This window comes from Papio anubis, chromosome 5 (assembly GCF_008728515.1).
Source record: "Papio anubis isolate 15944 chromosome 5, Panubis1.0, whole genome shotgun sequence".
In the NCBI taxonomy this organism is placed as follows: Eukaryota; Metazoa; Chordata; class Mammalia; order Primates; family Cercopithecidae; genus Papio; species Papio anubis.
In genome coordinates, this window is record NC_044980.1 from 163,593,372 (window position 1) to 163,620,040 (window position 26,669).

General features: G+C 36.6%; 1 protein-coding gene across 3 annotated transcripts in view; it reads left to right on the forward strand.

The window, feature by feature from the left end:
• Nucleotides 1-26,669, forward strand: part of RANBP17 (RAN binding protein 17) — a 432,717-nt gene that overhangs the window by 95,964 nt on the left and 310,084 nt on the right. For all 3 annotated transcript variants that reach the window (XM_017960123.2, XM_017960124.2, XM_009209561.3), the window contains exon 14: nucleotides 8,367-8,502. In XM_017960123.2, the coding sequence (XP_017815612.1) occupies nucleotides 8,367-8,502 (136 nt within the window). The remainder of the gene's footprint in view (nucleotides 1-8,366; nucleotides 8,503-26,669) is intronic.

Below are 26,669 nucleotides of genomic sequence, written 5' to 3' on the forward strand. Positions count from 1 at the left end.
AGGTGATCTGCCTGCCTTGGCCTCCCAAAGTGCTGGGATTACAGGTGTGAGCCACCGTGCCCAGCTGATTTTTTTTTAAAGTTTAATCATCAAGTACGGAAATACATGGCTGGATGCGGTAGCTAACACCTGTAATCCCAGCACTTTGGGAGGCCGAGGTGGGCGGATCTCGTGATCTCGATCACGAGATCAAGACCATCCTGGCTAACACGGTGAAACCCCGTCTCTACTAAAAATACAAAAATTAGCCAGGCATAGTGGCGGGAGCCTGTAATCCCAGCTACTTGGGAGGGAGGCTGAGGCAGGAGAATGGCATGAACCCCGGAGGCGGAGCTTGCAGTGAGCTGGGATCGTGCCACTGTACTTCAGCCTGGGCGACAGAGTAAGACTCTGTCTCAAAACACACACACACACACACACACACACACACGCGCACACGCACACACTGCCACTATCTCGTGAGAAAATGTATATTAGGAAATAAAGTAGATGTATATTTGACAATGAGAAAAAAAATATTAGTTTTTTATTTAAGCAGCAAACATACTGAACATTTTGAACTAAGATTTGTGTTTTAGCCTGCATTCCCTGGAAAACAGAGCCTTTGGTGAAGTTCATGGGCTAATATTTTTCTGGAGTTAGGGAGAAGAGTACATTTTTAGAGAAGAAAGAAGAGGAGGAAAGGGAAAGTAAGTGAGACAATAAGAGAAAACAAATACAGTCAATCCTCATTATACCTGGGTTCCATTTTTTGTGAATTTGCCTACTTGATAAAATGTGTTTCTAACCCCAAAATCAGTCCTCATGGTGCTTTTGTGGTCACTTGCAGACATGTGCATAGGGATGAAGAAATTTGAGTTTTGTGTTGCACTTTCCCAACTGAGGTTGAACAGGTGATATTCTGCCTTGTTTCAGCTCTCGTACTGCAAAGAATTGTCCTTTTTATATTCTGTTTAGAGCCACATTTGTCGTACTTTTGTGTTTTTGTTGGTGCTTTCAGTGTTTAAAATAGCCCAGCTATATTGTTAAAGTGCTGTTTAGTGTTCCTAAATACAAAAAGGCTATCATGTGCCATACATGGGTTAGATTCTCTGTCTGGGCACCAGTGGGAGTACTGTGAATACTGCAGTAGTGTGTAAGTTCAGTGTTAACAAGTCAACAGTATATTTGAAAAAGCCTCTCTAAACAGAAACACACATGAAACAAGATTGTAATCCATTGACCAAAATGTTGTCACCAGAGGCTTGCAGGAACCTAATTCTGTATTTTACCTAGGAGCAATGGTTCATTATTCACTGACTCAGTGTTCACAGTGACTTTATAGAACATAACTACCATGAACAATGAGAACCAACTATGTAAGGTGGTGTATTACTGAGAAAATACAACTGGTTGCTTGCTTTTATAGGAATTTTCCCCAGAGGCCACATGAAACCACTTGTGCCTCAGAACAACTCGTGGTTGGGGGAGTAAAGACAAGCAGTGTATATCCGTTGGCTTCTTTCTGTGTCTCGTTTCTTACTGGTTAATGTCTACTCCTGGGGGATTTAACTTTTCCACACTTCTTAGTTGTGTTTCCTGGCCTCTTTGAGGGGCTGCTAGGGAGACAGAGCTTTAATTGGTCCTGTTGGAGCTATGAACAGGAATGGTGGTTTGTCTCTTCTTTCTGGGAAGATTTGTAACTGCAGAAACTGTGTGAATCTTTTCTGGGGCTACAAGACAAGTGGCTGAAGCCAGGGATGAGGTGAGAGATGATAGTGTGGTTGGTGGGTGTGCAAGCAGGGCCAAGCAATTCAAGGTGGGGCGTATTCTAGGACTTACCCAGCAGTCTGGAAATAAATAGGCATTTTAGAATATTGAGATTCTAAATTAAGAATGATGTCTTATGTCAAATTACAAAAAAATCACTTTCATATGAAGATGTTCCAAATAATTGGAACTACAAGTACTGTGGCCTTCTATATGTTGTATATGATAGCATTCCTACTCCTCGGAGAACACTACCAAATTAGGAGATCATGAAGCTCCTGCCAAAACTTATGTGCTATTTTGGCATGAAAGTTTGAGTCATAAAAGCTCCTAACATTGTGATGATTTATAATTATGATTGAAACATACTACTTTAAACATAGCAAATAAATGTAATTAATACTCAGGCCACGTAATTCTAATTAAATAAAGACATTTTATAGTAATTTTAGTTTCATTCATCATGTGTAAAATGAAAACTTCTTGAGAGATTCTTCGGGGATTTTGTCTTACTCATCATGTGTCCTGTTAACCCATTTCCAATAGTGGAACCCAACCCAATTCCAATAGTGGAACACTAGGCATAAATATAATCCACTAGTGCTAGTAGAGTGCTAGCTTCTTTCAGACCTGTTTTACTTAGCTGTGCCACCCTCTGTCTCTCATTGCTGTCACCTACTCATCTCCCAGTCATCCCTCATTATCAAGATCTTAATAACTGGCTCAGAGTTTTCCTCTCTCTCTCAAACCCTACTATTATGTAAATAACTTCAACTGCTTTCTGATCAGATAATATTTCTCCCCTTATCCTACTCATAAGCCTCCAGTGGCTTCCTATCACACTTGAGACAAATTTCAAGGCCCTGTGATGGCCCAGAGTATCCTGTGCCACTTCTGACCTCATTCCTACCCTTTCCCATTTAACACTGGCCTCCTTGCTCTCCTTTGAGTATTACCAGTGTGTTTTCACTTTAGGGCCTTTGCGCTTCTCTTTCTTCTGCTAAGAATACTTTCTTCCAGATGTTTGTATAGTACATTTGGCCCTTGAACAATGAGGGAGTTAGGGTCACCGAACTCCCACACAGTTGAAAATCTGCCTATAACTTTTGACTCCCCCAAATTTAACTACTAGTAGCCTACTGCTGACTGCAAACCTTATTGATAACATAAACAGTCAATTAAAACATATTTTGTATGTTATATGTGTTATATACTGTATTCTAACAAAGGAAGCTGGAGAAAAGGAAATGTTATTAAGGAAATCATAAGTAAGAGAAAATAAATTTTCTGTTCATTAAGTGGATCTTCATAAAGGTCTTCATCCTCCTCATCTTAAACATTGGGTAGGCTTAAATGCTGAGAAGGTGAAGTTGGTCTTGCTGTCTTGGAGATGGCAGCGGCGCAAGAAAATTTGCATATAAGTGGACCTGCACAGTTCAAACCTGTGTTGTTCAAGGGTTAACTGTTCTCCCTCGCTTCAGTCAGGTCTCTGTACCCAGATGTCTTTTTCAAAGAGAGCTCCTTTGACCTCCCTATCCAAAATAACATCTTTACCCCACTGTATTTTTCTTAATAGTACTTACTACCTCTTGATGTTGTTTTTTCTACAGAGTAAGGGAAGGAATAAGCTTTGTTTTGCTTACTGCTGTATTTTATCTCCTCTGTGTGGCAAAAGCTTAACCCTGAGGGAATTTGTTGAGTGATAGTAAAAGAAATTGCACACTTCTGTGGATAGGACCCATTGTCACTTGTTGTTTTTAACCTCAACTAGGCCCTCAGCATTGCTCAGTGATTGTATTTTGTTTCAGTAATTCTTGTCTTCTGACTTCCAAACACCCATTGGACTGTTTCACTGGGATGTTTGCTTAAACTATGCAGTGACTTCATTGTTTTTGAGATTAACAACATGGCTTATTGAGGCTGTTCATTTTCTGGCTCCTGCCTGTCCCATTAGCCTCATTTTCTGCCATTCACTACATTATAGCCATGTTGAACATTATACAGCTAAGTAGCTGGGTTACGGGCGCCTGCCACCATGCCTGGCTAATTTTTTTATTTTTAGTAGAGACAGGGTTTCACCGTGTTGGCCAGGATGATCTCAAACTCCTGACCTCAAGGGATCTGCCTGCCTTGGGCTCCCAAAGTGCTGGAATTACAGGCCTGAGCCACCGCGCCTAGCCCCCTGCCCCTTTAGATGGCTACACATGCTTTCCTCTTTGTCGCAACAATCTATGGCTTTGCCTTGTTCTATCCTAGAATATTAGGAGATAGCATTTGTTATAGGACTTGTCATTCTTTATTCTAACTGCTTCTTTTGTCGTCTTCTTTATAGATTATAGATTTCTAGAGGACTGGGGATATATATGTCTTGTCCTTTGTTGTATTTTGAATGCCTAACACATATCTGACATATAGTGGGCCCTCAAATTTGTTGACTGAAGAAATACTTATTTAGGTGGATACCTAGGAAAATTCAGAACAGTTATCCAAAATTCATTTCATTGTGTTTGAAATGGCATGCTTATACTTGGATCAAAGATTATCTTTTTATTCTGTGCTTTTTACCAGAAATAATTTAAGATAAAGGAATAATATATGTAGGACAATAAATTGGATCTGGTAGTGGATATTATATACACATTCAGCATCCCTAATCCAAAAATCTGAAATTCGAAATGCTTCAAAATCTGAAACATTTTGAGCATCAACATGAATCTCAAAGGTCATGCTTAAAGGAAATGCTCATTGAAGCATTTCAGATTATGGATTTTTGGATTGGAGATGCTCAGATGGTAAGTATAATGCAAATATTCCAAATTTTTAAAAAATTAAAAATCGGAAACACTTCTGGTTTGAAGCATTTCAGGAAAGGGATACTAAACCTGTCTATATTGGTATGTATAGGCATTGGTCTTATACATTTGTTAGAGGTGGCAGCACATCTTCAGGGGGCACTGTGGTAGAGACTGTCAATTGTCTTTCATTTCTTCTTCCTTTCCCTTCCCATAATAAAGTGCTTGATTGTTTTCTTGGGCAGATGGCCACTCTGAATAAAGACTAGATTTACTAGGTTGTTTTGCAGCTAGGTGTGGCAAAGTGACTGTGTTCTGGGAAGTTGAGTGTAAATGAACGTGTTACGTGTAACATATGTAGACCGAACGTGGAGCTGAAGAAGCTACCTTAGACCACAAAGTGCTTGTGGAGGCAAGTGTGACAAGATGGAAGGAACCTGAGCCCCTGATACATCATGGAGCACCAGCTAGCTTTAGGGAACTACCGTGGATTTTTGCTTGAGAGAGAAATAAATAACTATATTATTTAAGCCATTGTTATTTTGGATTTCAGACACTTGCAGCTGCACCTATACAACTGCTAAAACTTCTTTGACAAATGGATTGTGTACCCTGCTGGGAACTCATTCCTACTCTCCTCCTGGTGGGGATATGATTGCCTCTTAGGCAAATGCAGATCACCAGCTTAATATGAGTTGTAAAGGCACCACAACAGACTTTTTGTTCCACATCTTCTTTGAATTTGGGAATGTGTGCTATAAAAAGGAAATGAAAGTAAACAAAAGAAAGTACATAAAATCAGCAAAGAACTTGAGTAGGAGAAGGGAGGTCCTATGCAGTAAAGAATTTAAAAGCAGGATACCTTCCTTAAGTCACTTGACAAATCACTTGGCTCCAGAGATGAAGTTTGATGTATACATCTATTTATTTAACTAAAACCTACTCCAATAATCTGCTAATTCACCAGTAAACAGATTTTAAAATTTAGCTTTACTCCTCCTCTCAAAATTAGAGGATAAGCGTATCAAGCATCATTTTAGAAAAAAAACCTCAAAACCTGGTTGTAACAATCTAATTCTTAAATCTAATTCCTCAGCAGTACTGAGGATATTTGGTATGCAAAGGGTACTTTTAAATAAGTAGATTTATTTATAAATATAGGAAATAATCACTATAAAAACGCTTGTCAAAATATTTTTTCTTAACATGTTGGCAATACATAGCAAGTTTTTGAAAAAGTTCGTATGCTGTGACTTAGATATTTTGTTTCGAGAAGTCATTGAGGATAAAGGAGGGGAAAGTAATTATGTTTTACTTAGAAATATGAATTTTTATCCAAAATAAGATGATTAAATTTTGACGTAGCCTTAATTTTATGCAACCATTAAAAACAGTCCTTTGGAAAATTAATAATATGGTAAAAGTAATTGGTCAGGATGTATTTAGTGTGATGGAGTGTAGAAAAGAATAAAGGGTTCAGTAAGTGTTTTGAATGCATCAGTGAATCCTAGTATATATGATAAGTACTTCATAATGGTGAACAAAAGATAAACTCTACAGGAAATAAATGGTTTTGAAGCAACTGGATAGGCATCTTTAAAAAATAATGTTAGCTCCCTGTCTCACACTGTATAATCAAGATGAATCCCAATGTATCATAGAGGTAAATGTAGAAAGAAAGAATCACAAAATTCCTCAGATTCAGGTAAGACCTTGCTATTATGCAAAATCCATGAAAGAAAAAATTGATCAAATTTTCTGCATGAGAAAAACAATAACAAACTTCTGCATGGCATTAAACATTATAAAGCAGTGGTCCCAGGGACTGGTTAGTGGAAGACAGTTTTTCCATGGACCAGGGCAGGGGATGGTTTCAGGATGAAACTGTTCCACCTCAGATCACCAGGCATTAGATTATCATAAAGAGCCCACAACCTAGATCCCTTGCATGCACAGTTCACAGTAGGGTTTGCACGCCTGTGAGAATCGTGCTGCCACTGATCTGACAGGAGGCAGAGCTAAGGCGATAATGCTTGCTTGCTCATTGTCCACCTCCTGTTGTGCATCCTGTTTCCTGACAGGCCACGGACTAGTACCGGTCTGCAGCCTGGGGTTGGGGACCTTTGTCATAAAGCCAAGAGACAATTGAAACACAGAGTTGTTTACAGTTCAATTGTAGGCAAAGAGGTCAACCCTCTGATGTGTAAATAATTTGTAAAACTCAGTAATTAAAAGACAACTAAATGGAAAAAAAATCAGCAAAGTATATGAGCAAACAGGTCACAGAAAATGACATGAAAAATTTTTAACCTCACATGCGTAAGAGGTATACAAATTAAAATACACCGAGATGCCATTTTTCAACTTTCCAGAAATTCTAATTTTCTGTCATCCTGAATTATCTTGTCTGTATGTATATAGATACTCTTATGGAGTGATGGTAAGAGTATAAATTATTTTAATTTTTATGGAGTGCACTTTGGTAATAGCTATCAAAATTGTAATAATTTATGCATTTGAGTGAGTAGCTTGACTTTTTGAAATGTATGTTATAGATGGACATGTGTGAAATGACATATGCAAGATTGTTAATTGCAGCATTTTGTAACAGCAAAAAAATTGTAAACAACTTTAGCATCCATCAGTAGGGGAATGTTTGAAAATATTATGGTGTATTTATGTAATGAAATGTTAAGCAGCTTCAGAAGAGTATGAGGAACCTTCTTATGTCTGATGGATAAAGAGCTCTAAGACAGATTGTTAAATGGAAAAAGCTAAGCTTAGAACCATGTGGGTAATACATTCTATGTGTTCAGAAGGTTTGGGAGGAGAATCTATAGTCATATTTGCATGTACATACATAAAACATTATCTGGAAGGACATATAAACTGTTAATAATGTGTGTGTATATGTTCATGTGTGCATATATGGAAAACTGGATGTGTCAGGGCTGGGCAGAGCTGCCTTTGTGCAAATTAGAAAAGGGTACTGTTTCCTCAACAACCTCTACTTCTGTCTCTTGAAAAATTATTATATTATATTGATTTTGTTAGCACAAGGTACTTGGCAATCATCCACCAGAAAATTTTAATGAAAATAGATAATATTGAAGGATTTCTTTTTTGAGGTTCTGCACGAAGTTTTTCATTATATTGAATTAAGCTTTTTCTGTAGGAAATTTAACATAATCTTCAGTTCATTTATAATTTCCTAATAATAGTTTTGAATAGTAATAAATAGAAAAGTTATGGTTTTCTCTTAATAATAGTTTAACTGGTGTTAGAAATATTTGATTTTGTTAAGATCACCTTGTAGTTTAAGGTAAACTTTTATTATTCATTAAGGGTGGGATATAACTTTTGATAGATGTACCTCTGGATTTTTTTGGAACTTTGAGTCATAACCTCAAAATATTTAATTATTTAGAAATATAAGATTAAGTAAAAAAGTGAAATACAAGACTACGTACTTAGTATCGTTCTTCTTTTACTGAAAATTTATATCTATGTGTAGGATTTTTTATGTGTATGCCATGCATTTATTTTATCAGTTTTTAGTAAAATAATATCTGTATATACATACAGAGTTTTGCATTTATGTGCATGTGTGTGTATGTCTTAGGGAAAAAAGGCTAGAAGGAATTAGACCAAGTTGTAATATCACTCAGTAGTAGGATTTCAGATGATTCAAAAAATATTTTCTTTATGTGTTTTTGTATTTTCCCACTTTTTACAGTGATTATGTATTATATTACATTTATGGTAAGTGTTTTAATGTTTCTCTAAGGTTTTGTACTGAAGCTTTTTTCCCCCCTCTTCATGAAGAGTTTTTCAGCTTATATCTTTAATGGATACTGGATTGCCTCGGTGTTCTAATGAGAAAATAGAGCTTGCAATTCTGTGGTTCTTGGATCAGTTTCGTAAAACATATGTTGGTGATCAACTTCAAAGAACCTCAAAGGTAGGTTTTTACTACTAGAGAGTTTAAAACATGTTATTGGAGATGAAGAAAGATGTACATATATAACTGAATGATATATTTGGGAAATTTCTACATAAGATGTGTAATTGATTAATCTATTGATGAATTGGTATTGAAGTGCAATGTAAAATTAAGTTGCTTGTTTTATACCTAATTTACCATTTTCTTTAAAGATTGAGTGACAAGAGAGGTAGTGAATATGTTTTACATGGATTGTCATTAAATAGTTGAGATTATTTTAAACACTAATCAATTTTGCCTTATTGTATTTCAAGACTGAAAGCATAAGATTTGCTGTTTTAGTAGTTCCAGGGTTTTTTTGACACTTATTTATTTATGTGGCTTCCAGTATGTTTCACTAATTTCTTGGCATTTTTACATGATTAAATAACGAGGACTAGGAAAATTAGATGTGTCCTTAAGAGACTGCAGATAACCTTAATGTTAGGAATACTCATAGTATGATAATTGAATGTTTAGCATCAGCAAGTTAAGATGACTTGATCTTAAAGTCTAATGAAAGATTATTAAGGGCATTTATGTGAACCCTAAGCAGATATTTAGTAGAATTAGATACTGACACTGAGTAAAATCTTCTCCATAAGAAGTCCTAAGGATATTCTCATTTCTTTTGAATTTACAGTTTGTTTTAGTGATGTTGTAGGATTTTTTATTTGAAAATTCTAAAATAAACTTTTTATACTCATTTTAGCTGTTTTGTCTTAGGAAATTTAACTTAACCTTCAGTTTACTTAGGATTTTCTGATAATAATTGTGTAGTAGTGTGAAAAAAATATTTTGTTTGATTTTAAGATTATCCTTTAGTTTATTTCAGGTAAAATATTCTTTACTTTTTTAAGGAAATGATGTCACTTGATAATTTCTTTCTCAAATATATTATGATATTGTCATTTAGGATTAATATCAATAAAATTCTCTTAGAATTTAGCTGCCACCTAATGAGACCATTTGGAAGAAAAAGAGTAGCTAGAAATAAATGTTTTAGGTTGTCAGTAAGACAAATTAGAATCAGACAATAATTATTTACTGTAAAATTTATATAACAGAGTGCCTTTTTTATAGTCCCAGATGTGATACTTGAAGATTGAATATAAATCAAATGATGATAAATTTTCTTGTTTAATATGTCTAGAGAGTATCTTTGCTTTTTGCAAAAGGGTTGCCCTCAAAATATTGCTAATACAGTATCCATTTGGTGTTAAGTCTTAAAACAGTATAATACGGAGTAGAAAAACCTTATTATTGTTTTGAAGGCACCTGGAAGGAAATATGTAAAATGAGACTAGTTGTTTTAGGGCTATGGGATTTTGGATTTTCTTTGAAAACTTTTAATGTAAGATAATTGTGAAAAAAGCAAATTACAGATTACTTTTTCGTTTTTGAAAAAGCTTGCACTTTAGGAAAAAGTAAACACGTCATCAGAATGGTATTGACTCCTTTATTGTAACTTTAACATTGTTGGTGTGTGTATCTTACCCTATTAAAAGAAGTTAGTCCTAAGGTGACAAAATTTCTAAGGCATTTCTATTGCATAACCCCAGAGTGAAACTAAATCTTCCTACTTTCTGATTTCTCTGACTTACCTGCTAATCTGTCTTAATAGAAATCATCTTCGGAAGTCCTTAATTATGTGTCCCATCACTGTCCTAGGAACTCTTCATACTAGCTTTATTCCTTACTAGGAACTCTTCATACTAGCTTTATTCCTTACTGTAGGCTTGCAAGGTTGGTGTTAATGTCCTCATTTTACTAATGAAAGAACAGACTCTCTAAGACATTTCATAAGTACTATAAAGTACTATATATACAGTTTTTTTAGCAACCAACTATGTAAAGAAGAGTGGGTAGAACATATTTCTTGGTGGGTGTATTGTCTGATTCCAAATTGTGGCAAAAAGTGGGAGAGTACTAGGTAATAGCAAATGAATGTTTAACAATTAATGTGTGCTTATTTTGTACCGGGAACTGTGCTAAGCACTTTTAAGCAGTCTCATTTAATTGCATCATATAGAGTATGACTTCAAGGTTCTTCCCAATCTCTCTTCTGCATATGTCGCCAGCTTCATACTTCAGTACACCATACTTGCACTGTATACTTTATATATGGTAAACTTATTTCAGGTTCTTCAACAGTCTGTGCTCTCTGTTAATTCCAGGTATTAGAAGAAAATGTTCCCCGTGCTTAACTATGCCTAATGTTCCATTTTTGGAACACTGAGCATGCAGGAGTTACTTATATCCTGCTGCTCAAGGTCATCACCAAGGTCTGATTGCAAAAATTCAAAAAATTCCAACCTCAGGCATAAATGGGTTAAGACACTATTTTTTTTTAATCCAGCTTTCATTTCTCTGCCTTATTCTGCCAACTTCTTATTGTTGTCAGAGACCCCATCCTTTGGGATGCCCTTTTTAACTCTCAAGTTGTGAGTGTTCTTTTTGTCTGTGTTCTGTAGCACCCATTTGTTCCCTGTTTTAATATTTATTACACTGCTTTGTAATTACTTGTTAGTGAATAGACTATAATTTTGGTTAGTACTATTTCTGCCTTGTTTATTGTTATCGTCTGAAAGAGCCTGGCATGTATGTATTGTTTGTGTGCTTTCAACTTACTGTTGAATGTGTGTATTTAGTAGAATTCTATAGGAATTTGGCCTAGATCTCATGTATAATACTTTCAGGTAATAAAGGATATATTCTTGAGTTGGAAAATTACACTGACTTGAGTGAAATTATTCAGCAGTTATAAATAAAGTATGATATTAAGCATCTTGAACATTTTATAAAAGCCTGTATAGACAGCAGAATATAATTTATAGAAATAAGTTATTTAGGAACCAAGGTGGAATTACTAAAATGTCCTAAGTGATGTATGTGGTAGAAGTCCTATGCCTGAGAAAAATGTTGTAAACAGTAGCCATAGGCATTTATTGAGCAATAAGTCTGTGTCACATATTTTGCCCAGGACTTGAAAGGCATTATATAATTTCATTCTCACAAAATGCTATGAAAATAGCGATTTTGTTAACATCCTCCCTTTCTGTAGACATGGAAATTGAGGTTTGGAGTGGTTAACTAATGCGTTTAAGTGGTTCAACCTGAATTTGAACCCTAGGCACCTGACTGCAGAGCCTGAGCTGCCGACCACTTTGGTATATTGCCTCCTTTCTATTGGATCTTTCCACTGGGATGTTGAATGGGCCCTTCAAACTTACTTCCAAAAAAGAACTCACTATCTTTTAAAACTCTCTCTTCCTAGTTCTCCTATGTTAAAGAAGAATGACATTGAATTTCCGTTTTGTACCTCTTGTATCCAATCTGTCACCTAATCCTGTGAATTTTATTTTCAGAATATCTCTCAGGTGTACTCCTTTCTTCTGCCCCTTTCTTTTTAGCCTTACTCTCACTGCTTGTCATTTCCCATGGAATTTCAGAAGTATTCTACTTGCCCTCTTTGTTTCCATTTTGCTTCTCCCCACTCTAGTCTATTTTCCATACTGCCACCAGCGTATTTTTTATTAGAAAACCAAAGAGAATAATGTAATGAACACTCATATGCCCATCGTTCAGTTTTGTCAAGTCTTAATGCTTTGCTATATTTGCTTTAGATCTGTATATTTTTGAGTTAAACATTAATAATCCTGTTGCTGCTCCGATTTTATTTCTCTAGTTTCTTGCCCCAAAGTAACCACTGTCCTAAATTTAGTATTATTCTCATCCATGATTTTGTACTTTTTCTACATTTCTGTGTGTTTATAAACAAAACATAGCACTATTAACTTTATATAAAAGTATTATGCAGTTTGGATCTTTAGGAATTCTTTTTTTTTTTTTTTTTTGAGGTGGAGTTTCACTTTTGTTGTCCAGGCTGGACTGCAATGGCGCGATTTTGACTCACTGCAATCGCCGCCTCCCAGGTTCAAGCTATTTTCCTGCCTCAACCTCCCAAGTAGCTTGGATTACAGGCATGCACCACCACGCCTGGCTAATTTTATTGTATTTTTAGTAGAGATGAGGTTTCACCATGTTGGCCAAGCTGGTTTCAAACTCCAGACCTCAGGTGATCCACCCACCTTGGCTTCCCTAAGTATTGGGATTACAAGCATGAGCCACCACACCCGGCCGGAATTCATCTTTTTTGATCACTATTTTTGAGATTTATTCATAATGACACATATAGTTCTAATTATTTTAATTATTGAGTGGTATTCAGGTGGATTACTATGCCATTATACAGTCATTTTATTGTTGATATGCTAGATCGTTTCCAGATTTTCAGTTTTTCCAAACAATACTGCAGTAAATATTCTCATATCTGCCTCTTCATGCATATGTAAGAGTTTTGTGAAGATAAATAGTAGAATTGCTGGGCTGTAAAATGTATATATCTTAAGCTTTACTAGATATTATTAGGTTGCCTTCCTATGTGTTGTAACAGTTTATTTTCTCTCGCCCAGCAGGGTAGGTGTCTGTTTCTATTGTCATTATATGTGCTTTTGTCAGACTTTAAGTTTGCCCAGTCTTTAAGAAAAATTTTTCCTGTGCAATTTTTCTGCTTAAATTTTTTTATTGGTTTCTTGTTACTTATAAAATGAATTCTTGCTCATGATGAAACTTTGCCTACCTTTGAAATCATTTCTTTTCATTTCACTTTATGACATGATTCATATGTGCTGCTGCCTTTTTTCCTTTGGTTTATTCCTGTTCATTATCAGTGAGTATTGATAAGTAACCACTATGTATTAATGCCAAGGATACCAAAATGAATAGGATCATCCATCTCCCCTGTAAGTTTTTTGTTAAAGGGACCATGGGCAAATAAGGGAAAAATTATAAAATTGATTCATGTGTGCATTCAAACAGCATATGATGAAATGATGACCAGACAGACTATTAAATACATACTGCTGGGATTTTTGGTTATCTGTATGTGAAAATTTGGATTATGACTTCATATCATGCAAAAATCAATTTCTGGTAGAAGACAGACTCTAAATACGAAAAGCAGAATATTATGATTTAGGGATAGGGAAGAATCTTTTAAGACATAAAAAGGCTAAGCTCTAAACTCGAAAGTTGGTAACTTCTAGACCTATATTAAAAGTGAAAACTGTGAATCGGGAGACACAATAGACAGAGTAATAAAGAAAAACTGTAGGAATACATTCATAATACATGTGACTTATGGAGAATCAACATTCAGTTATATAATTTCTGTGAATAAATAAGAGAAAAGCTACCTAGTAGTAAAGTGGCCAAAATAAATGATTAAACACTTCACAGAAAAAGAAATCACAATGGTCAGTAAACATTGGCTTAGTCCTCTGGGCTGCTGTTAACAAATACCATAAACAGCAAACATTTGTTTCTCACAGTTTGAGAGTCTGAGAAGTTCAAGATCAAGGCTGGCAGATTTTGTGTCTGGTAGGAGCCCTTTTCCATTTTCATAGTTGGTGCCGTCTCCCCGTGTGTTCACATAGTGGAAAGGGCACACAAACTCTCTCAGACCTCTTATGAGGACACTAGTCTCATCCATGAGAGCTCTGCCCTCATAACCTAATTGTCTCCAAAGGTCCTACCTCTTAATATCATCATGCTGGGAATTAGATTTCAACATATGATTTTGTCAGGGACACAAACATTCAGACCATAGCATTTCACACTTGCCCTACAAAGTTCGTGTCCTTTTCATTTGCAAAACACCATTCCATTCTAGTTTAGTCCCCAAACTCTTAGTTTATCCTACAATCAGCTCCAAAGTCTGAAGCCTAGAGTCTCATGTAAATGTCATCTAAATGAGATATTGAGACTCCATGATGATTCATTCTGCGCCAAATTACCCCTCTAGCTGTGAGCCTGTTAAATCAGATAATGTCGTATGCTTCCAAAATACAATGGTGGGACAGGCACAGGATAGACCTTGCCATTCCACAAGGGAGACACAGCAATGAAGAAATGACAGGTCTCGAACAGGTTCAAAACTTAAGGCAACATTAAATCTTCAGGCTCCAGAATAATCTTCTCTGACTTAACATCCTACCTTCTGAACACACTGGGGTAGGAATTAGGCTCCCAAGGCTCTAGGTGGTAGAGTTCTCATATTTTGGAGTTGGGTGCCAGCCGCTCTCCCAGGATGGAATCACATGCCAGTGGCTCTTTTAGTCTAGAGTTCCGGAGATGACTCTGCCTCCATGACTCCACTAGGCATTGCCATAGTGGGGACTTCCTCTGGTGGCCCTGTCCTCACAGCAACCCTCTGCGTGAGTTGTACACCTGAAGCTCCAGGCAGCTCTAATTTTGGAAATGGAGGTGGCCACACCCCCATGGCTTGAGCATTTTGCAAGCTGGAGGGAGGTGGTACTGCATGTGTGCCACCAGCATTTACTATCTGTGCCCTCTGAAGGGGTAATCTCTATAGCCCAGGCTGCATGTGGGCCTATGGAACTGCACCGAGGGCAGCCAAGGAGCACTGCATAAGAATGTGTGGAGTGGAGTGTTAAGGCAGGGCCAGGTAGCAAGTGCTAGGATCCTGTGAGTACCTATGGCCCTTCCTTTGAAGTCATTCTTTCTTCCAGGTACTTGTACTCTGGGCCTGGGAGACAGACTGGGAGACAGCCCCAAAGATCTGTGATACACTTTCAGGGTCATTTTTTCCCTTGTCTTGATGGATAGCACCTGCCAGTCCAGCCACACCTTTTGTGTTCTCTCCTGAACACACTTTCTCATTTTTTACAGTATGGACAGGCTGATAATTTTTCAAACCTTTAAGTTCTTTTTCCTTTTGATTAATAATTTTGTCTTTAAATCATTTTTCTTCTCACATTTTATTATTATAAACATTCAAGGGAAACCAAGTTACCATTTTGCTTAGAAATTTATTCAGCCAGCTGGGCATGGTGGCTCACACCTGTAATCCCAGCACTTTGGGAGGCCGAGGTGGGTGGATCACCTGAGGTCAGGAGTTTGAGACCAGCCTGACCAATGTGGTGAAACGTCATCTCTACTAAAAATACAAAAATTAGCCAGGCATGGTGGCACGCACCTGTAGTCCCAGCTACTCTGGAGGCTGAGACAGAATTGCATGAACCTGGGAGGCAGAGGTTGCAGTGAACCGAGATCATGCTACTGTACACCAGCCTGGGCGACAGAGTGAGGCTCCAGTCTCAAAAAAAAAGAAAGAAATTTATTCAGCCAAATATTCTGTATCATTCTTTACAAGTTCTTTTTTACAAAACAGTAAGACACAAACAATAATTCAACTAGGTTCTTTGCCACTTTTATAAGGACACTAATCCCCCTTATAATTCTCTCCCAAAGGCCCTCTGTCTTAAAACCATCACATTGGAAATTAGGTTTTAACATATGAATTTCCCACATTTTTTCTGCAGCTCTGTTTGTTTTTTATTCTTTTTATCTCTGTTCTTTGAATAATACTAGGGTCTTAATATAGATGTAAAAGCTATTAAAAATGGAAAATGGATTCCAACATCTTATAAGTGCTTTCTCTTATGATCGAGAATAAGACAAGGATGGCTACTCCCTTCTCTTCTATTAAATAGTGTACTAGGGGTTCTAGCCAGATGAATAGGAAAAAAAAAAAAAAAAAAAGACATTCAGATTTTTTAAAAAAAGGAATCTAGAATAAAGGGATTACAACTCTAATTGCAGATGACATGATCTTATGTATAGGAAATCCTAAGGATCCACTGAAAAACTGTTAGAACTAATAACGTCGGTAAGTTTGCAGGATATAAGATCAATACAAAAACTCGACTGAATTTCTGTGTACTTGGATAAACAAACCAAAAACAAAATGAACAAAACATTCCATTTATAATAGCACCAGAAAGAATTAAATAGGAATAAACTTAACAAAAGAAGTGTAAAACTTATAATCTGAAAACCATAAAACATTGTTGAAACAAATTAAAGGGATTGTAATAACTGGAAAGATAGCTTATAGTCATGGATTACAAGACTTAATATTGTTAAGAGCAGTGCTCTTCAAATTGATCTACAGGTTTAACACAGCCTCTACCAAAATCCTAGCTGTGGTCTTTGCAGGAGTTGACAAGTTTATCCTTAAATTCATGTGAAATTAAAAGAACGCTGAATAACCAAAACAATCTTGGCCAAAAACAAAGTTGGAATACTCACACTTTCCAATTTCAAAACTTACTACAAAGCAGCAGTAAGTTATTACTTACAATAAAGTTATTATAGTAAGAATAGTAAGACAGTGTGGTAAGAATATACATATAAATGAATGAAATAGAATGGAGAGTCCAGGTAAAAACCTTCACATTTGTAGTCAGGTGATTTTTGACAAGGGCAACGAGATAACTCAGTAATGAAAGAATTTTCAACAAATGGTGCTGGTACAACTGGATATTCACATTCAAAAGAATGAAGTTAGTCCCCTTTCTCACACCATACACAAAAGTTAACTCAAAATGAATCAGTTCTAAAGGTGAGAAAAATATAAAATGCTTAGAACGTAGAAGTAAGTCTTTATGACTTTGGACAATGGTTTCTTAGCTATGACATCAAAAGCTCAAGCAACTAAAGAAAAAGATACATTGGACTTCATTTAAAAACTTTTTTACTTCAGAGGACATCATCAAGAAAGTGAAAAGGCAACCTACAAAAATGGGAGAAGATATTTGCATATCATATTTGATAAAGGTCTTGCATCTAGAATCTATAAAGAATTCTTATAACTCTATAATAAAAAGATAAATAACCCAGTTTTGTAAATGGGCAAAAGATCTAAACAGACATTTCTCCAAAGAAAATGTATGAATGGCCAATAAGGACCTGGAAAGATCTTCAGCATCATTATTTATCGTAGAAATTCATGTCAGTGCCAGAATTAGATACCACTTTACACTCACTGGGATGAATATGATAGAAAAAGATAATAACAAATGTGAGCGAGAATGTGGAGAAATAGAAATCTTCATACACCATTGCAAGGATCGTAAAATATTGCAACCAATTTGAAAAACAGTCTGGCAGTTCTTCAAAAGGTTAAACATAGAATTACCATGATTCAGTATTTCTGCTCTTATGTATATATCCAAGAAAATGTAAACTATGTAAACATTTGCACACATGTTCACAGAAGCATTATTCCCAATAGCCACAAAGTGGAAAAAAATTTGCATGTCTATTAGGTGATGAATGGATAGATAAAATTTGGTATTTCCTTATATGGAATGTTATTCAGCCATAGAAAGGATAGATGCTGCAACATGTATGATAGTTGAAAACGTGCTAAGTAAAATAAGCCAGCCACAAAAAAACAAATACCACATGATTCCAGTGGTTTGAAATGTCTGGAATAGGCAAATTCATAGAAACAAAGTAGATTATTGGGTGCCTAGGGCTGGGGTTATTGGAGATTGGGTAGTCGTGGACAAAAGGTACGAAATATCTTTGTGGTATTGAAATATTCTGAAATTGATTGTGGTGATGGCTGCACATATCCATAGAAAAGAACACTGAATTGTGCATGTTAAGTGTGTGAATTATATAGTAGGTGAATATGTCAACTTGTTACCAAAAAAGCAGACCGAAAAAGCCACTTTTAAAATGGGCAAAAGATTTAAACAAGCACTGAAAAAAGGTATCTAAATGGCCAATAGGCATATAAAAAGGTGTTCAGTATCATTAGTCATCATCAGAGAAATACTAATTAATACCTAGTGAAATATCACTGCATATCTGACAAAATGGCTAAAAATTTTAAAACCTGATGAAACCAAACCTTGATGATGGAGTGGAACACGTGATACCATTTGTTGCTGGTGGCAGTGTAACTTGATAAAATCATTTTGGGAAACTATTCGGCAATATGTACTAAAGCTGAATATAGTCTACCTTATGACTTATCAGCTCTACTCTTATTTATCCAGAAGAAATGAATGTATATGTTTACCAAATGCAATGTACAAGAATATTTATAGCAACTTTATTTATAATATCCAAGAACTGGAAACAACTGAAGCATCTGTCAGCAGTCAAATGGATAAATAAATAAATGTAGTCATACACTGTAATACTATACAATGATTTTAAAAAAAAACTACATGCAAAAATTTGGATGAATTTATGATGAATTTACAGTAATCACTTCAGCTATGATGAAGAGTGAAAAAGATCAAAAGTGGACATATTTTATTATTCCACTTACCAATTTCTATAACAGTCAAAATGAATTTATGGTGATGGAAGTCAGAATGGTGGTTACCTTTTGGTAGGGAGAATATTTTGACTGGGAAAGTGAACCAAGGGAGCCTTCTGGGTACCTTGAAATGTTTTATGTTGATGGGGCTTACATGAGTATAAACATATATAAGACACACTGAGGTCATATTATGATTTATGCCCTTCATATTATGCCTCAAGTAATTTTTTTTTTTTACAAAAGGTTATTCACAGAAGACTGGTGTGTAATTGTGAAAAAAAGTGGGAACTTGCCCATCAGTAGAAGAATGGATGAATTATGGTATAGTCACACAGTGGGATTTTTGTATAACAATGAAAATGAATGATCTAAAACTACATTTGTTTTTGGATAAATCTATAAAACCATCCACAATATGGTATGAAAAAAGTCATACAAGGATACAAATGACACTCTTATGTCAAATATGTTAAGAAAATTATATGCTCATGAATTCTACCTATGGTAAAAATAATATATGCATGGGATTAGTAAACACTAAATTCAGGATGATGGTTATCTCTGGTTGAGAAGAGGAATGGATTAGAGCAAAAGGCATAGTTCAACCATATCTGTAATATTTTCTTAGTCTGCATGGTGGGTGTGCATGGGTGTTTATTATATTTTATGCCTTTCTCTATATTTGAAATATTTAATTTGCAAAAGAAATAATTACAAGAACTCTAGTTAAATATAACAAATTAAGTTTTCGCATTTACCCTCCTATCCCCTTGAAACTGTATTATAATGAGAGTGGAACAATAAAAGATAATACACTTGCAAGGAAAAAATTAGAGAATTATATGGTCTGGCTGTGTCCCCACCCAAATCTCACCTTGAATTCCCATGTGTTGTGAGAGGGACCTGGTGGGAGGTAATTGAATCGTGGGACAGGTCTCTCTTATGCTGTTCTCATGGTAGTGACTAAATCTCACAAAATCTGATGGTTATTATAAAAGGGAGTTTTCCTGCATAAGCTCTCTTAATTTGCCTGCTGCCATCCACGTAGGATGTAACTTGCTGCTTCTTGCCTTCTGCCATGATTGTGAGGCCTCCCCAGCCATATGGAACTGTAAGTCCAATAAACCTCTTTCTTTTGTAAATTCGTAGTCTCACGTATGTCTTTATCAACAGCATGAAAACGGACTAATAAAGTAAATTGGTACTGGAGTGGGACATTGCTGAAGAGATACCAGAAAATGTGGAAGCAACTTTGGAACTGGGTGACAGGCAGAGGTCGGAACAGTTTGGAGAGCTCAAAAGAAGACAGGAAAATGTGGGAAAGTTTTGAACTTCCTAGAGACTTGTTGAATGGCTTTGACCAAAATGCTGATAATGATATTGACAGTGAAATTCAGGCTGATGTGATCTCAGATGGAGATGAGGAACTGGAGCAAAGGTGACTCTTGCTATGTTTTAACAAGACTGGTGGAATTTTGACCCTGCCCTAGAGATTTGTGTAAGTTTGAACTTGAGGGCGATAATTTAGGGTATCTGGTGGAAGACATTTCTAAGCAAAGCATTCAAGAGGTGACTTGGGTGCTGTTAAAAGCGTTCAATTTTAAAAGGGAAACAGCATAAAAGTTTGGAAAATTTGTAGTCTGACAATGCAATAGAAAAGAAAATCCCATTTTCTGAGGAAAAATTCAAGCTGGCTGCAGAAATTTGTATGAGTAATGAGAAGCTGAATAATAATCCCCAAGACAATGGGGAAAATGTCCCCAGGGCATGTCAAAGACCTCTGGGGGAACCCCTCCCATCACAGGCTCAGAGGCCTAGGAAGAAAAAATGGTTTCATGAGCTGGGCCCAGGGTCCCCATGCTGTGTGCAGCCTAGGAACTTGGTACCCTGTGTCACAGCTGCTCCAGCTGTGGCTGAAAGTGGCCAATGTAGAGCTCACGCCATGGCTTCAGAGGGTGCAAACCCTGAGCCTTGGCAGCTTCCATGTGGTGTTGAGCCTGTAAATGCACAGAAGTCAAGAATTAGAGTTTGGAACCTCCACCTAGATTTGAGAGGATGTATAGAAACGCTTGGATGCCCAGACAGAAGTTTGCTACAAGAGCAGGGCCCTCATGGAGAACCTCTGCTAAGGCAGTGTGGAAGGGAAATGTGGGGTTGGAGCCCCCACACACAGTCCCTACTGGGGCATCGCCTAGTGGAGCTGTGAGAAGAGGGCCACTGTTTTCCAGACCCCAGAATGGTAGATCCACTGACAGTTTGTGTTGTTCTCCTGGAAAAGCCGAAAGCCACAGACATTCAACGCCAGCCTGTGAAAGCAGTCGGGGGAATCTGTACCCTGCAAAGCCACAGGAGTGGAGCTACTCAAGACCGTGGGAACCCACCTCATATATCATCGTGACCTGGATGTGAGACATGGAGTTAAAGGACATCATTTTGGAGCTTTAAGATTTGACTGCCCTGCTGGACTTCAGATTTGCATGGGGCCTGTATCCCCTTTGCTTTGGCTGATGTCTCCCATTTGGAATGGCTATATTTATGCAATGCCTATACCCCCATTGTGTCTAGGAAATAACTTGCGTTTGATTTTACAGGCTCATAGGCAGAAGGGACTTGCTTTGTCTTGGATGAGACTTTGGACTGTGGACTTTTTGAGTTAATGCTGAAATGAGTTAAGACTTTGGGGGACTGTTGGGATGGCATGATTGGTTTTGAAATGTGAGGACATGAGATTTGGAAGGGGCCAGGAGTGGAATGATACGGTTTGGCTGTGTCCCCACCCAAATTTCATCTTGAATTCCCATGTGTTGTGGGAGGGATCGGTGGGAGGTAATTGAATCATGGGGGCAGATCTTTCCCTTGCTGTTCTTATGATAGGAAGTTCATGAGATCTGATGGTTATTATAAAGGGGAGTTTTCCTGCACAAGCTCTCTTTTTTTGCCTGCCGCTATCCATGTAAGACATGACTTGCTCTTCCTTGCCTTGTGCCATGGTTGTGAAGCCTCCCCAGCCATGTGAAACTGTCAGTCCAATAAACCTCTTCCGTAAATTACCCAGTCTCAGGTATGTCTTTATCAGCAGCATGAAAACGGACTAATACAGTATGTTAGGAGACTTGAAACTAGCAACCAGATGTGTAAGTGGTATCTGTCTTAATGTACCTGAGAGATTTTAACCTTAAATTCCTATAGGGAAGAAAACCAGTAGTTAGATGACTTGCCCTAAGAACCCTGGAAAAGCTCAGAACTTGGAAACTCTAGATACCTTTGAATGCTGCAGTTCAGGGTTTGGCTAAAAATAGGATAACTGATTTAATTAGGATTAATTAAATTCCTAGAACTCTTACCTGCCCCAGCACAACTGGAGATTGTCTCTCTCCCAAATTCTTGCAAGAGACAGGAGGTTTTTTATGGAAGTTTGAACATGAGGTTCAAGGGAATAAGAATAAGACACTGGACTGAAAAATATTCCTAAACACTTTACAACTCTTAGTTGTCATGAACTGTTAGCTAGGGTTAAAACCCTAAAGCAGGAAATTAGTGAAATGCTTTTGTGATGAAGAAGCTTATTCAAGAGAGAGACCTACAGATATAGATATATAGGAGCTTCAATTTAAAATCAGCCTAACTGCTTATGACCCTACAGTGAGGTTTACTGGATGAGAAGCCCTGTTGTGAACAAAAAGCTCCTCTTCTTTATTGAGTAACTCATTCTGATAATACAATTGACAATGGCTAGCCTCTTGAAGAAAATCTCATATGAAAACCAAAGAGAAAAACAAACAGAAAATAGGAAATTGGAGGAAAACAGAATTAATATTGAAACCATGAAACTAGAATAGGATTTTGTTAAAAGGATGATTCAGAGAAGAGCTCTTTGGAATTAAGACATGATAGAAGAAATTAAAACTTAGTAGGTTTAGAGATAAAGTAGCCAATATCACCTAGAATGCAGAACAGAAAGTTAAAATAAAACTGGACAATAGGAGAGAAAAGAAAATTAAGAGAATCTGGGAGGTCCAACGTTGAATTAATGGGAGTTCCAGTAAGAGAAAAAGAAAGAATACTAGAAATTTTCCTGTAGTGAAAGATAACAGGTTTCATATTGAACAGGACTATGCAGAGGTCCAGCAAAGTGAGTGAAAGAAGATCCATATTAAGGTATAGTATTGGAAATTCACAGCATCAGGATTGGAAAAAGAGGAGATCCTTAAAGCGTCCAGAGAGAAGAAGGGTTACATTCAAAGGGCTGAGAATGAAAATTATATTGGTCTTCTCAATAGCAATACTAAAATAGAAGACAGTGAAACATTGTCTTGCCAGTTTTGAGAAAGAAAATGAATTTCAACTTAAAATTGTATATCCAGTAAAACTTAAGTATGAAAATAGAATAAAGACATTTTCACTTAGACAAAGCCTCAAACTTTACTTCTCTTAAATCTTTTACCAGGAAGTTGCTGGAGACTATGTACTACTCAATTAAAAAAGTAAACCCAGAAAAGGGGAAGAGGGGAGACATGGTATCTGAGAATCAGAGGCTCAAACACAGGAGAGAGGCCAAGGGAAACTCTAGGATAACGGTTGTGCCTCAGGCCTTGAGAGCAACCAGTTCAAACTGGAGCAGATGGGAGGTCATAGGTGTTTTGTTTTGTCATTTTTCTTTAAAGAACTGATAGATTACTTGCTGTCTTGGGCCAGGTTGAGAGGAATTGAGTTTTACAGATCTGGAATAGTGTTTGAGGGTCAACTAGTAAGAAATAGAATCACAGAAAACTTAGGTAAATGAAAAGGAAGTCAAACTAAACATTCCTACACAAAAGGAAATTGAATCATAGTACCATGGAACTTAGTTATGAATAATGAATACATTGTCATAACTATGTTAGAGAGTCAAAAGGTAATGTGAAAAATTTTGAAATCAGGAAATAGCTCTGTCTGCATGTTTATTTAGAAGAATGAATGAAAATAGTAAAAGAAATAGCTAAAAGAGTTGAAAGTGGGTTGACTGAGTATTGGAATCATATTGATATGGAGAGGAGTCTGTCAGAGGATGGCAGTTTTTTTATTACTGTTTTACTTTTGAAATCATGTATATGTATAATTTTAGTAGAAATACAAATTTGGACAATTACAATGTAGTTTTATGCATGCAAAAATAATGGTAAGCATTTGGTGCCTTGGAAACACAGGGGACAGTGTATTTAACCCAGATTTTGGAATCAGAAAGGCTTCTGGGAGAGAAGATTCCTGAATGAAATCCAGAAGAATTAGTTGAAGCTGCTGAAGAGGAAAGAAAGAGGGATGCATGTTCTAGGAGGTAGAAGCAGAATGTGCAAAGCCTTAAAGCTCTACACTAGAAGAAATCCAAATAGATTAGTATAGCTGAGTCTTGTAGTATTCCCAGTGACCTTTGCAGAGCCTAATACTAGATTCTCAGCAAATACTGAATAAATAAATAAATAACTCATGTAAGAGAAGGAGTTTAAGAGTAGGAAGTCTGGGAAAGCAGACACATAGCAGTCACATGCAGCCTACCTTGTGTCTAGAGCACCAGAATTCTAGTCAAGAAAGTATAGCAAATTCAGGTCTCTACCGACTGACTAGTTGGTCATCCATGGTTTCTTTCTGAGGTACATAAATAATCCACCCAGGAGTTTAGTAACTTACAATTTAAGTACTCCAGAATGTTCATGGAATTAAATATACTAACCAAAAGTGTATTTAGGCCAGACGGAGTGGCTCACCCCTGTAATCCTAGTGCTTTGGGAGATAAGGCGGGAAGATCGCTTGAGGCCAGAAGTTTGAGACCAGCTTGTGTAACATAGCGAGACCCTGTCTCTACAAAAAATTTTAAAAATTAGCTGGGCGTGGTGACACACGCCTGTAGTCCCAGATACTCATGAGGCTGAAATGGAAGATCACTTGAGTCCAGGAGTTCCAGGCTGCAGTGAGCTGTGATCACACCACTGCATTCCAGCTTGGATGAGGCAGCAAGACCCTGTCTCAAAAAAACAAACAACAAAAAAGAGTATAGCTAATAGTTAAATATTTATGTAAATAGATCACCTATTTATTAGGGTATAATTTAAAACATTAAAACTCTTAGAATATTTCTTAGACTGTATCAGAATTTTTCAGTATTTCCTTTTTACTTTTTTATCCATTACTTGTTACCTGGTATGTCACCATTTGCTCTCATTATAAGCTATCTTAGTTTATTGATAATAATTTTAAGTATTACATTTTTATACTAAATGTCTCTTAGAAAAGGTCCATTTTAATTTTTAATCCAATTAAAATGTAATTTTTAAGTTTTAAAAATGGATAAGGAACAGTCCTTTTAAAATACTCACACACATATACACATGTAAACAGACACACAGAGGCACACACAGACACATATACACACACAGACACAGAGGTACACACAGGCACACACAGAGCCACACACAGGCATACAAACACACAGATGCACAAACACGCACACACAGACATGCACAGACACACACACACACACACACACACATATCTTAGCTTCTGAATATCTACCAAAAGTTAGAAGTTTTGAACTTTGTTCTTAAATCCCTGTATTTATTCAAGCTTACCCTACCATAGCCATCAGTTTTGTCTTGGTTGGTTATGAAACCTTAACAGTGAGTGAAGTTCCAAAAATTAGTAAATACGTGGTTGTTAAGATCCTGGAATGTATTTTCCTTTAAAAATAGACCCATAAACAGTGATACTGATCAAGCATAGTATAATAGAATTTGCCTGAATTCTGTCCTCCCAAAACAGGATACCAGAAATTGAGAGAAGTGATTCCCTTTCTCTCTTCGATTTAAATTTTGAAATAAACAAGTTAATCTTAGAAATTTTTGCTCTCATTCTTCATTCCTTGTTTTGATATCCGATTCAATCTTTCACCAACAAAGGGTGAAATCCCCTATATCTCTTTTATTCATCACCATCTACATATACAGGAAAACACACACATGTATGCATTTGTGCCAATCTGCTTTCTTTCCAGTACCTTGCGTCTGCCAGATGTCAACTGGAAAACATTCCAATTGAAGGATGTCATGCTGTTGTATAAATGAATTCTCCTAGAAAGGATTGCCCTTCCTAAAGAAAATATTTGTTAGTGCCAAATAATTCAAATAGTATAACAAAGTGAAGTGAAAAAATCAGCATGTGTTGAGGTAGCTGCTTGGTTAGGGGTACCATCTTGTCTGGGAGTGTACACCTATGCTAGTTTCCTCCTTTTTATTTTTTGTCTTCATTCTTCTGAATTTACATATTTCCTAAAAATTTCCAAATTGCTTTTCAGGAAGATTTTCAAGGCATTGGGAAGGTTATGAAGCCAGAGGGAGTGAAAACAGAATGGTAATTTATAAATAAGGTGAACATATGTCCAGATTGACCTAAGATTTCCCCAGCTCACACTTGTTGTCATGGCAAGTTATTAGTTAATAGCTTCATCTTTCATTCTCAAAAATGTCTCTGGATGATAAATTATATGGTCACCTTACATGTAAACCACATGTTTCTAAAGAGGATAATATAGTCATTCATAAATAAGTTTGTAAAGGCCAGAAAGTGAGCCTTTCCTTTTGACTCTGTGGCTCCTAGTACCTGAGTAAAAGCCTTGTTTATAAGTGTCACGAACTAGTGATATACAAGCACGTTTAGATCTTTTTTGTGGAATAACTTGAAATTTGCATTAAGCTGATAAGTGCTCCAATAGTGTAACTACAGTGAACAATAATTTATTGTATATTTGAAAATCACTAAACGAGTGGAATTGGAATGCTCCTAACACAAATGGCAAATGCTTGAGGGAAGGGATACCCCAATTACCCTGATGTTTATTACATATTGTCTGTCTTTATCAAAACATCAGATGAACCCCATAAACATACATACGTGTGATGTACCCAGAATA